This window comes from Macaca fascicularis, chromosome 11 (genome assembly GCF_037993035.2).
Source record: "Macaca fascicularis isolate 582-1 chromosome 11, T2T-MFA8v1.1".
Lineage (NCBI taxonomy): Eukaryota > Metazoa > Chordata > Mammalia > Primates > Cercopithecidae > Macaca > Macaca fascicularis.
The window spans coordinates 136,443,165-136,457,289 of NC_088385.1; the positions used below are offsets into that span (position 1 = coordinate 136,443,165).

The following is a 14,125-nucleotide window of genomic DNA, read 5'->3' on the forward strand; positions in this document are numbered from 1 at the left end:
AAAAATCTGGCATTAGATGAATTAACAAACCAAAATCACTACTGGTGAACCAAAGAAAATTAAATTGATTCTGAAGAAAAGTGCTGATTCTTTAGGAAAATGTGATTAGAGGTAGACTGGCCTTGAGCTTAAGATTGTCAAAAAACCCTGCTACATGTTTGTCAAATCCTTTTTGATGGGAAGTTCACAGGTTATAAAGAAATACATTTCAAATCTTTAAATCTTAGCTAAAGCCTAATCTTCAAAGTTGAATATCACCAACCAAGCACTTTCATTTAGGTCTCAATGACCAGCTACACTGGACAGGTATGTTGGCTTCATTCAGGGTCACAGCGCTAGCCATGTCATCCTGAAGGTGGGAGTCATCGCTTGCCTGTCTAGCCACGTGTGTTTCATTGATGAGGAATAGTGGGTAGGTCCTTTCTTCACATGCCTCTGTATTATTTTGATTTTTCAAGCACATTTTCTATAGGAAGTAGGTTTTTTTTTTTTTTGAAGGTTTTAAGATTTGTTTTGTAAATAAATGGAAAAGCAGTTACCTCCTTCACCCAAAATTCTATATAACCATATCCGTCCTGTAATTTTTTGGCTGAGGATTTTCTTTTTTTCAAACTTACTGTGTTTCCCAGCTTCTGTTCCTTTCTATTGGAAGACTGAATTTATCCAAGTATCCATCTTTGACTGCCTGGAGGAAGCTGATCTTCGCGCGTTTTGGTGATACTGTCCCCATGGTTATGACGAGTTTAGGACGTCTGTCTTAGCCTGACCTGGGTATCTGGTGATTGTTACCAGTTTAGGGTAGGTTGATGGCCTAACTGGACACAGTTTGACTGTTCACATAGCCAAACGAATCCAGTCTTAAACAGTGGATCAATAAATCCTGATTTCTGCATAAGCCAGTTTGGTTTGAATTTGAAAAGGTCCTAACAGATGCAGCATTTTGCCATTTGGTACCTGCCTGATAGAAGAGCTTAGGCTCCACACACACAGCACAGCCATTATTACTTACTCTGTAAAATATCATAGATTTATTTAGTCTCTTCATCCCTAGAGCACATTCAACGTTTACTTTTACCTTAATTTCTTGAAAAATTTGTAGAAGAAAAAAGCGATGGTCAGGCACAGTGGCTCACACCTGTAATCCCAGCACTTTGGGAGGTGGAGGAGGGTGGATCACAAGGTCAGGAGTTCAAGACTAGCCTGGCCAAGATGGTGAAACCCCATCTCTACTAGAAATACAGAAAATTAGCCAGACATGGTGGTGGGCGCCTGTAGTCCCAGTTACTCGGGAGGTTGAGCCAGAGAATTGCTTGAACCTGGGAGGCAGAGGTTGCGGTGAGCCGAGATCACGCCACCGCACTCCAGCCTGGGTAATAGAGAAAGACTCCATCTCCAAAAAAAAAAAATAAATAAATAAAAGTGATAACTACTTTATTATTATTATTTTTTTTTGCATGTGAATATCCCCAAACACATCTTCTTTGGCACTGCTGTTGAGAGCAGCACATGTATTTACTGTAAAGCCACTGAGTGGCAGACCCCATGCTAAGTGTTTGACTTCCACACTCACTACATTTTACATCACCCTGTGAAGTAGGGGCACCACGATTATCCCCAGTTTGCAGATGACAAAAGTGAGGTGCAGAAAGGTCATCTACCTCGCCCAAAGTCTGCTCAGTTACAGACTTTCAGGCCAGGTATCTGAATTCGCTCCATCTGATTCGTTCCCCAGCACCAGCATGGTTACTGAGCTTCTGCCGTGGGATGGACAGCAGTCCAAGTGCTGCAAACACAACATGAACACAACAGGAACTACCCCCATTCCCTTGGGGATCAGATGCTGGACAGAAATAAGATATGTTAGGTGCAAAGAAATACCATGGAGAAAAGGTAAGTGAGGAGAAGGGAATACAGAATGCGGCAGGATGCTCTTTAGACGGGTGGTCAGAAAAGGCCTTCCTGTTGAGGCTGGATTTTGTGCGCCGTGATCTGAACCACACATTACAGAATACCAAAATCAAATTCACCCTAAAACATAAGCCTGGCAAAGCTGGATGGTACCTGCAAATTAGATGGATCCTAAGGCTAGCTGGAATTTTGAGTTGGGCTTTAGGTGGTCTTACGAGAAATACAACAAGTCTCACAGATACAAGAGAGGACTGTGGGCTTGGCAGCTGGCATAAAACCTGAAATATGAATCCCCCAGGCACTCCAGGCTTCGTGAAAGGTGCTTTCACCTTCTGGTAGTTGCTGACAAGGTTTTAGATGCTACGGAGTGAGTCAGTCCTTAGAAAGCAATTCAAGAGGCAAGGAAGCGTTGGCTCTGAGCAATTAGTCACATTAGGACCCTAAGAATTAGTCACAAACATGCCCTTAAATCGGTTTCCAGTTCTCTTTCTGGTTCTGCCTTAAACTTTTATATGAGTTTAATTCAAAGGTCACTGCCAGCTACAGATCAAACAAGCTCTGACACTGTCCAGTGGACACCACCAAAGAGGAAGACGATGAAGTTCACCAAGGAATGTGAGGGGCATGAAGAAAGATGAAAGAAGACTAGGCATCATGAGTGCTGGAGGCCCCCCAGGACTCTGAAAGGGTGGAAGCCTACACCATCGGGAGGGTTCGCTCATGACAGGGATTAACAGGCTCGGGGCTGAGTCATCAAACTCGAGGTGCCTTCAGAACGATCAAGACAAAATGCAGCTCAAGCTGCCTGCCGCGGGTAATCTCACGGACACTCTCCATGGGGTGACATATAGTCAGAGTTCATCTCTGTTCTCCGTGGAAAATGCACTTTTCTCACAATAACACTACTTTTTTATTTTGAAGGAATTCTTCATTCAAGGAGATAAACATTTATATCACAATTGGGGATCGTAGGGGGGGATTTTCAACCCCCAAAAGGAGGAACTCAGGCCTGGATAAGCAAAGGCTACACTGACATTAGACCTGGGATAAGCAAATCACAGCCTGCAAAAGCTGTCATTTTTGTGTGTCCTGCAGCTACGAACGCTTTATGCATTCATATACGTGGTTAAAAAAATCAAACGAAGTACACTGCTTTGTGACACATGAAAATTATATGAAATTAAAGTTTCAGCTCTCACAAAGCTCCAGTTTTGTTTTGTTTTTTTTTTTTGAGACGGAGTCTTTCTCTGTCCCCCAGGCTGAGGTGCAGTGGCGTGATCTTGGCTTACTGCAAGCTCCGCCTCCCAGGTTCACACCATTCTCCTGCCTCAGCCTCCCGAGTAGCTGGGACTACAGGCGCCCACCACAGCGCCTGGCTAATTTTTTTTTATTTTTAGTAGAGACGGGATTTCACCATGGTCTACGATCTCCTGACCTTGTGATCTGCCCGCCTCGGCCTCCCAAAGTGAAAGTTCCAGCTTTTTATTGCAACTCAGTTACACCCATCTGCTTACATGTTTACAGCTGCCTTCTGGCCCCACGTGAAGGGTGGAATTGTTGCACGGAGACTGTGTGGCTTGCAAGCCTGAAAATATTTACCACCTGTCCCTTCACAGAAAGTGTTGGCTAACCCCACTGTTTTCAACTCTATTTGAGCTATGGCTCCTTTTATATAACAAATATTTATGTAACAAAGCAGCACTTACTTTACTGTCCTGAAATAAGAACCATAATTAATATAATCTACCAATACACATATTTTAAAAAATGGTATAATATTTTCACTGAAATATAAACTATAAATAAAAGAAAATAGTTTATACTAAAATAATAGGTGCTCAAATACATAAATTTTGGGGGCAAGAACAGCACCGTAAGTCATAATGTTGCACTCAGATACTTGCGCCTCTATGTAGAAGGGGGTGAATGAGACAGCTGTAAGTACAGACTGACACATGTGGCTGTGTTGACAACCCAAACATCACAACTGGCACCGCTGCTGTTGCCTAAGGAGAGAGTTCACTGACAATAGCAGGTGCTTTTGATGGAGCGCACGGCCATTGACAAACTGTGTTTATTAGGGAAGGAACTTCTATCTGACCTCCTCTCTCCTCTCAGTGCCTTACACTGGCTGAACCAAGCAGGAGCCGGTGGGCAGGGCAGCCTGTTCGACGTAATCCATAAAGGAAAGACCCCAGGGATACACAGCAGGGTGGAGGAGAACAAACAGTGGGTCCGCACAGCAAGTGGAGAGCATACCAACCACCATCATCTCAGAAACGTGAATTCCCCTGATCCCCCAGCCAAACCTTTAGATACTGTCTAACCTGATAGCCACTAGCACACATGGCTGTTTATGTTAATATTAATTTTAAACGTTCAGTTATTCAGTTACACAATCCACATTTCTAGAACCCAATAACCACATGTGGCTGTGGCCACCATACTGGATGGTTTAGATTATAGAACGTTCATATCATCTCGGAAAGTTCCACTGGACAGTCTGTCTAGTCTAGACTCACATTGGCTCTCGGCTGTTCAAATACCGTCCTTGCCCAGCCTATAAGCAAGTCCTCGTGCTATACTTATGAAATACATCCTGAGACCTTCCGCTTGTCTCATCATCCCCATCATCACCCTATTCCAAGTTGTCATCCTTTCTACCTGGACCACCAAAGGAGCCCCCAAGTGGTCTTTCTATTTCCACTGTTGATCTCTCCCTGCAAATCTGATCTCCTCATAGCATTCAGAGTGATATTAAAAAATAAATCATGATCATATCAGATATAAACATCTTGAACCAGAAATCTCGCTGCATGTACCACGCCCGATGGGGTCTCTAGTACCCAGCTCCCGCCTACCCTGACCTCATCTCCTTGTACCATTTCCCCACTCACTATCTCCAGTTGCACTGGCCCTTTTTCCATTCAAAAGCACTCAGGGCTGGCCCCTGCTTTGGGCTTCGGCACCCACTTTTCCTTCTGTCTGGAAAGCCAGCTCCTCTCACAACTTCCCAGGCTGGGCCCTTCCTGGAGCAATGTCTGAGCTCAAATGTCATCTCTGCAGGAATATCCTAGTCCGAAAGAGCACATCTCAGTGAGTCTTTCCCTCCATGATACCCTGTTCTCTTTTCTTCAAAGCATGTATTAATTCTGAAATCATCTTGCTCAATTATTTTTGACACATTTCCCAGCTGCTTCCCCTGAGTGGCACGAGCTCTGCTAAATCTCAAGACAAAGGCAAGTGCCCAGCACATAGCAGGCTCAGGAAATGCTTTTTGAATGGACTGTGCTTCTGTGGTGCCTCTAAAATGAGTTACATCATAGCTTATTTGTTCACTGATAGCAACTGGTTGTACAACAGCTAGGGCTGTAATAACCACACGGTGAGCAACAAAAGCAATAATTCTCCTGCATTTGTTTTGTACTATGGGCCTTTAAAAGCATTGAAGTTCAGCCGCCACTGCCGTCTCATTATAAATCACCTCTGGAGAGGATGGCTCATTAGGGAACATCAGAGGCAACAGAGTGGGCTGAAAAGAAAAGGCAGTGGCTTTGTGCATAATAAATAATTCATTTTCAGATGACTTTTTCTATTTCAATAAGACTTCTCAATTTCATATTTTTATGAGCGCACCTCCTTGCATTTGCATTTTCCAAAGATCTTTTTGCATATGGAACTGATCAACAGCCTACGCTCTGTTTCCCGTGTGAGAGGGGTGGAGTGGACTGGTTTTGAGCTTAGACTCTGGAGCTCATCCATCTGGAATCTAATTTCAGCTCAGCTTCTTAGCTAGGTAGCTTGGGGCCATTTTTCCAACTCTGTGTGGCCTCATCCATCTGTGAAATGGGGATAATAGTCATGTCAATTTCACTGGGACATTGTGGGAAATAAATTCTTTTTGTATATATATTTTTATATATATTATATTTATATATTTTATATATATTTATTATATATATAAATAATTTTTATATATATACAAAAGCAAATGATACCAGAGAAGACACTTTTAAATGAGTGGTCAGTGCCCTTTTTTTTTTTTTTTGGAAGGCAAGCATTACCAATGATTCAAATCAAATTGCAGAAAATGTACATTTGCTTAAGAGCTGGACCTTGAGCGCAGTTCTTTGTCTAGCCCTGAAGTCCAAGTGCTTGCATTACACTATAATAACTCAAATATATACACACACACACACACACACACACACACACACACACACACACACACACACACACTTCCATACATCTTGAATCAGAAATTCCACTGCAGGTACCATGGCTGATGGGGTCTCTAGAACCCAGCTCCTGCCTACCCTGACCTCATCTCCTCCATATATGTGTAGAAGTTCCTAGAACCATACCTGGTACCTAATGAACAGTAAGCATTTGGTGTAATTACTGTGAATGCTGTTTAGGGAGCAATGGCTACTCAGCGAACACAATGCAAGAAGGTGCTTTAGGGAAGAAATGTTTTCAAGGGCTATCTTAATTTGCATGTGGTTGAGAAAGTATGAAAATGAAAGCCACAGTGTGCCGTGCAGTGTGAATACATTTTTAAAAAGTCTGAGTAAAACAACAGAGGGTATCTGGCATATTAATTAACAGGCTCTCACACAAAAAAAGAATGCTATGAACAGTCAAATAAAAAGAGCCAAGAATCTGCTTTTACGCCAAACATTCAAAAAAACATATTACTTAAGCCAGGAAAGGAAGCTCCCTTCCCCAATTTGACAGCCTTTTCTTAAGTCTTGATCTTAGTGGGTGACTATCACCACACATTACCTGTGCTGACTTCAAAACTGCAGGGAGATAGGTGGCCTGGGTTACCATCTCCTCGCAAACTCATGTATATTCCAGTGAGGGATAAGACTGTTCTCTTACCAGCCTTTACTGAGCATCAGCTATCGGCTGGTCCAGTGCTTTCTGCTGGGTGATATCAGGAGGACAGGGTTTGAGCATAATCACAGTGCTGGAAGGATGTAACACAAAGCAAGTGACTGTGCCAGGGGAATACATCCCAAAGATTCGGAAGAGGAGGGGAGAGTCTGGTTGGTGGAAAGGAAGTTCATTTTATTTAAGAAGAGAAATGTACTTGATTCAGTAAAGCTTATTTAAAATGTATTTCATCAGACGGTTTACAATAATAAAATTATATGGTTCTAAAAATATGAGTCAGTTTTGTCTGCTAAGATCACAGAAATGGAAATTTTCTACCAAATCATAGATTTGGGAGAACATGCCTTAATGGAGAAGATTTAGGAAGATGCAGGTGAGATAAGGAGGGAGAGATTCCTTAATGATTATATTATTGTAATCCCAAGAATCATATGAGGAAGGAACTCAGCATTCAACTAAGTAGGTGGAGGGTCAGGCCGAGAATAATCTGCTTAGCTTCACCTGTAGTTACCCAGGTTATGGAGTCCCCTACATGTGCTAATGAGAACACAGCATCTGAGTATGAAATATCACATGTCAGGAGGGGTTCACTGGAGTCTAGCAGCTTCCAGTTTGGAAAAAAAGCTTGGAGATTGGAGAGGTTTAGGTGGGCGCTATGGTTTAAATGTTCCCTCCCCAAATCATGTTGGCACTTAATCCCCAATGTGGCAATACTGAGAGGTGGGCCTTTAAGAGGTGATTGGGCCATGAGGGCCCTACACTCGTGAATGAGTTAATCCGTTTGTGAATGTGAATTAATCTGTTCACGGATGTGAATTAATCCATTCATGGATGAATGGATTAATGGGTTATTATGGGAGCGAGACTGGTGGCACTGTAAGAAGAGGCGGAGCGACCTGAGACAGCACATTAGCATACTCAGCGCCCACCCCCATACAATGCCCTGCTCCACCTTGGGACTCTGCAGAGAGTTCCCCACCAGCAAGAAGGTCTTTACCACCTGTGGCCTCTTGACCTTGAACTTCTCAGCCTCCAGAACTTTAATAAATAATTTTCCTTATCAGTCACCCAGTTTCAGGCATTCTGTTGTAAGCAACAGAAAATAGACAAATATAGCAGGGTTCAAAGAATAAAATGAGACGAGGAAGGACTTAGAGTGCAAATCAAAGGGACATACTGAACCGATGTCCTCCCAAGCTTCTTGGGTACGACCCCTACCTATGATGGCTCCAAACACATGATCTCAACCCTCAAGAATAACTGTGCAGTGTCAGAACCCTCCGACTTGCCTACTGCCCTCATTGTGTGCAAGGAAAACATGGGTGCACAGAGTAGAGGAGTTAATGTGGATCCTGTCTGAGCCCGATGATCAAGGAAGACCCCGTGGAGGATGCGGCATGGGAGCTTGGCTCTAACGAGACAATTCTGAGATGCTTTTTGTCTTTCCATCAGAATCACATTTGAGAAAAAGCTCAGAATGTGATATCGAATTGCATTCCTAAAGAGCAATGGCACATTTGATTCTTCACGTTTGTTTAAGAGCTCTGTGGTTCCCCAGGATCTTCAGGGCTGGGTTTGGCAGATGCATCTGTGTGTATCCTTATGCCATGGTGAACGCCACATAACACCATCAGCACCAGGTCCCTGTAGGGCTGGAGTTCTCCTTTGATTATTTTCAAGGATAATACAGACATTGTCTGTCCTGACCATGTCTCCTGATTAAGTTTTATCTGAAGTCTCAGATCCATTCTAATAACTAAAACTTAGTGGTCATAACTGAGACCCAAAGCAAAATGAGAAGCTGGTCAAGAGACCCACCTGGGAGGGCATGTTCTTAAAATCCCACAGGAGAGCAGAGTCATTCACCTCCATATCCTGCACATACAACAACATTAGCCACAAGCAAATATCCACACAGCCACAACCCAAGAGGAAGAAAAATGTTTATTTTAAAATGAAGAGGACTTGTCACAATGTTTTAAAGGACTAGCTGATGAGGCATTCAAAAATTGATAAAGTATATATATCAGTGCCATTACCCCTGAACACTGGTGTGAACTTGAAACACTTGTTTTAGCCAAAACTCAGGAGGCAGTTAGGAGAGAAGGACGTTGAAGAACTTTGAGAAACGGAGACCTTTCTCCTTGGAAAGCTGTGTCACTACAAACGGGACTCCAACTTTTCCAAGACATGCAAACACCAGGCTGGGTGCAGTGGCTCATGCCCCTCATCCCAGCATTTTGGGAGGCACAGGCGGGCGGGTTGCCTGAGGCCAGGAGTTCGAGACCAGCCTGGGCAACATGGCAAAACCCCATCTCTACTAAAATATAAAAATTAGCCGGGCATGATGGTGCACACCTGCAATACCAGCTATTTGGCTGAGGCTTGAGAATCCATTGAACCCGGGAGGCGGAGGTTGCGGTAAGCTGAGATCACACCACTGCGCTCTAGCCCGGGCGACAAAGCGAGACCCTGTCTCCAAAAAAAAAAAAAAAAAGAAAGAAAGAAAAGAAGAGCAAACACCACTCTCCAGATTCAGACATTAATGTGGTTACAGATAAGCACTTAATAGATGAATGCTAATGCACCTTTAATGACCTTTTCCCTCAGAATTTGCCTCCCTAAAAACAAAAACATATTTACTTACAACATAGTAAGGCATGATTTCCTGAACTGAGAAAACAATGTAATAAATCTCATAAAAACCTATAACTGGATTAAGAAACTAAAAACTTTCATGATCCTAGACATTAGGGGAAAAAAGGCACAATACTGAAGAAAACTTCAATAAAAAAATACAAAATATTGAAAAAAAATGTGCTTCTAAAAAGTAGCTTTCAATGCAAGCACTTGACCTCATCTCATCCCAGAGCTTTCCTGGAGATGAAATTGCACAGCACACAAAGAATGGAGAGGCCACCAGCTCCAACCCAAGCAGACCTCAAATCCTTAACAACAGCATGAAATTACCACAATTGCACTCACTTTCAGCATTAGTTTTGAAGACAGTTGTGCTGTGTGTGAATAGTTTAATATTTGGAGATTTTATGCCTTTTTGGTCTTGGATATAATTAGAGGGAGATGAGGGATTTCCATTATGGAAAAGATATTGGATTTGACTACATACAAATTAAATAAACAGACAGAAGTCTGAGCAAGCCAAAAAAGTCTGACCAGCAAAGTTAATCGGCAAATGGTAAACTAGTAAGAGTATCTGCAGTATGTCAATGGAAAGGTTAGGATCACTAATATATAGAAATAGACAGGTGGTTACCAGTGTCTGTGGAGGAGGGAGGAGGAATTTGTGTTTAGTAGCTATAGAGTTTCAGTGTTAAAAGATGAAAAAGTTCTGGACTCAGCAATGAGAAAATACTTAACATTACTAAACTATACACTTAAAATGGTTAAGACGGTAGCTTGAATGTTATATGATTTCTACCATAATAAAACAAAGATTTATAACAAAGCTATAAGAAGAAATTGAATTCCCAATGGGAAAAGAAAATGGGCAAAAACCAAATGCTTAATAGGAAATAAACATGTCATCTAAGAAGGGCAAATTAAAGCAACATTGAGATGTACTTTTTGCTCAATAAATTGTCTGTTTTCTAAATTTTAATATTTCATGTTAGAGGAAGTTGCAGGAAAATGAGTATCATTACACATAGCAGGCGGAATTTTAAATTGGTTAAGCTTTCTGGAAGGCAGTTTGGCAAACATTATAGAAAAAGTAATACAATATTGTATATCCTTTGATTTGAATTTATTTCTAAAAGTTGACCTGAAAGAGTTCATTAAAAATGTGTGCAAAGATTTTTGTACAAAAATATAGACCATAGGTTATTTTATAACAAAAAAGCCCTTAATTTTTTTTTTTTTTTTTTTTTTTGAGACAGAGTCTCACTCTGTCTCCCAGGCTGGAGTGCAGTGGCACGATCTTGGCTCACTGCAAGCTCTGCCTCCCGGGTTCACGCCATTCTCCTGCCTCAGCCTCCCCAGCAACTGGGACTACAGGTGCCCGCCACCTCACCTGGCTACTTTTTTTTTTTTTTTGTATTTTTAGCAGAGATGGGGTTTCACCGTGTTAGTCAGGATGGTCTCGATCTCCTGACCTCGTGATCCACCCGCCCTGTGATCCACTCCTCCCAAAGTGCTGGGATTACAGGCGTGAGCCACCGTGCCTGGCCAAAAGCTCTTAAATTTTAAGCTTGTGTGGTAGTGTCATGGAGATATACCGGGAATTTTTGTTTGGGCCTAAAGCTAGGAGACAGCTTTTATTCGTGTGTTTTCTTCACACCTGTATGCAATGCATCCGGAAGTCTTGTCTTCTAAGGTGGATGCTGCTGCTCCACTGCTGTTATCTCAGCCAGGACAGCGCCAGACATTTCCCCAGGTGCACTCCCTTCTCCCACTGCTGCATGCTTGCAGCGGGGCATCTGGCTCCTGGAATAGCTCGCTCTGTCCAGCCTCCCTTGCAGCTAGATGTCAGCACTTGGTGGAGCTCCCAGGCTGATGGGGTGGGAGCAGAGGTAGGGTGCTCGGGAAGGAGAGAAGCACACTCTCCCCTTTTCCACTTATAAAATATATTATAAAAATTTATAGGCTGGGTATGGTGGCTCATGCCTGTAATTCCAGCACTTTTGGGAAACTGAGGCAGGTGGATCACCTTAGGTCAGGAGTTCAAGACCAGCCTGGCTAACATGGTGAAACCCCATCTCTACTAAAAATACAAAAATTAGCTGGGCATGTTGGCAGGTGCCTGTAATCCCAGCTACTCAGGAGGCTGAGGCAGGAGAATCACTTGAACCTGGGGGGCAGAGGCTGCAGTGAGCTGAGATTGCGCCACTGCACTCCAGCCTGGGCGACAGAGTGAAACTCTGTCTCACAAAAAAAGAAAAATAAATAATAAACAAATTTTTTAAAGTAATACAATATACGATATTGTATTACCTTTTAAATAATATTTGCCAAACTGACTTCCAGAAAGCTTAACAAATATAAAATTCCACCTGCTTTGTGTAATGATTTCCATTTTCCTGCAGCTTCATCAACATGGAATGTGAAAATTTAGAAAATAGCTGTAACGTGGGTATGGTTGTCATTAATTTGGAGTAAGAGTGATTAGGTCAATGTCTTTGGGGTTACTCAAAGCAACAGGATGGAAAGAGGCCACACCCTGACCTGCCGGAGCCACCTTATGAATCCCAGGCTGCTGAAATTTACACAGGATGTCGAGAGCCAAGTAAACATCAAGCTCTGTAGGTCGGCATTATAAGGTCTTTTTTTTTTTTCTTTCCAGAAGCCAGAATACAGTCTCTTAATGCTCTCTTACCCTCTTGAATTCATTCTCCATGTACAGCCACACTGATCTTCTGAAAACGTAAGTCAGTCCATGTGGCTCCCCTGGAGACCCCTCACGGGGGCTTCCCACTGCACGCAACAATCCAACTCCTCAGGCTGGCTTTCAAGCTTCCCGGAGACTAAACTCAACTCACTCACCGCCCCCCGTCCAGGCAGGCTGGCTTTCCTCCTTTTCTCTTCTGTTTCAGGAATGTGTGGCATCAATCAATCAATCAATGAATCAATCAATGGATGCATGGATCTAACATTTCTTTCACATATCTCTCAATAAAGACAGAATGAACAAAAGCAAAGTAATTTAATAATGGCAACCACATCCCTTGCATGACAACACTCTTTTACCAAACAAGTCAAGGTTAAAATAAGGCACCTTGCTCTGGGAAGAGTCAGAACACTCCCAGTACAAAAGGTTGATCAGACAGGACTCTGGCTCTCCACTTAGTTCCAGAGGAAGCCGCTCAGAGCCCATTGCTAACAACTCAGCCCACCGTGTTTCATTTTGTTTTGTTTTGAGATGAAGTCTCCGTCTGTCACTTAGGCTGGCTCTGTCACCTCCACCTCCCGGGTTCAAGCCTTTCTCCTTGCTATTCCCTCAACGCTCAAGCGTTGCTACAGAACCGCTAAGAGTCCAAAGCAAAGGGCACGACCGTCTCACACAAAATAATAACCAGGGATGCTCAGTGCCTCTCAAATAAAACAGTAAGAGCCCTTGTCAACTACAGTAACCCAAACACCTTTACATTTCCTAATGAACAACACAGTAACCAGTTTAGTGTCACCAGGCAGCTGTCCAGTTGCCTTGTATTGAAGAACTGATTTCTGGTGTTCTTTCAGCATGGCATAAGAACACTGGTCAATATTGTCTAACTGGTGGTCTGGGGGACCAGGCAGGTGTTTGACAAATGTCTCAGCACATTTCATTCCTATACTTGATCTACATGGACTCCACAGCTGTGTGGGTTCGAGATCCACAGGTGTCTACATCATAAGCTACAAACACATCTATCAAAGTCATTAACAATTTTCACACAATAGCAGACCCAAATCTAATACCTGGAGGCTATTTTCTAAATAATATGTTAAGAAAATTGTTTTATAGATAGATAGATACATAGATCGATCGATTGATACACACACAAACACTCACACACACACACAACAATCGGCTATTGGCAGTCAACTTTGTGGTTTCATTTCTCCCTGTCCTGGTTCTTGGCTCCTCCACTTTTCCCCACCCAGCCTGGGTCACCGTACGGCGCCTTCCCCTCCCCCGAGTTCAGTCCTAACAGCCCAAGGCGGGGCTTGCTTACCATAGCCAGTGGCACAACTCCAATCAAGTCCTTTGGGCTCACATAGATCTTCGACACTCCTAAGTCAGACGTGATCTCTCCGGGGTACTCGACCTGCCACGTGACCAGCTGTGTGGCTGGCAGGTCACTGGGCTCTTCCACCTCCACGTCGATCTGCATGACCTCGTAGGAGGCGCCATCCGCACTGGAGAGAAGACACAGAGGAGAGCAGCTTTCAGGTACTGATGAGGCATAGCATGCTTGGCAGAGAGTGGGCAGCCCTTGGCCATTTCTCCATGTACCTCCACACGGAATCAAGTGCACACATCTCTGCAAAGAGCATTCAGAGACGCCATTCCAAAATGAACAAAGGAGCTTTAATATGCTCTGCAGCATTTGCCTGGTCTTAGATACTATCACTCCAGGTTCCAAAGTCCTTCCGTCTGTGGGCTGCTCAGCTGCCCCAGAGCGGGTATTTGTGGATAATTACAGGAAATAGTGATTGCATTTCTTAAACGCTTCCTTTCCCATTCTCCATTTAGGGGAACACGTTTCCTCACTCTCACAAATGTCTATGCAACTTCTATTGGATTTTCCAAAGCCACAGCCAGATTGAGTTGGGTACACAGAATTTTAAGGATGTCTGAGGGTGACACGGTTCTGTTATC

General features: G+C 43.2%; 1 protein-coding gene across 2 annotated transcripts in view; it reads right to left on the minus strand.

Moving 5' to 3' along the window:
- TMEM132D (transmembrane protein 132D) overlaps positions 1 to 14,125 on the minus strand; it is an 825,450-nt gene that overhangs the window by 257,118 nt on the left and 554,207 nt on the right. For both annotated transcript variants that reach the window (XM_005572614.5, XM_005572613.5), the window contains one exon: positions 13,479 to 13,662. In XM_005572614.5, the coding sequence (XP_005572671.2) occupies positions 13,479 to 13,662 (184 nt within the window). The remainder of the gene's footprint in view (positions 1 to 13,478; positions 13,663 to 14,125) is intronic.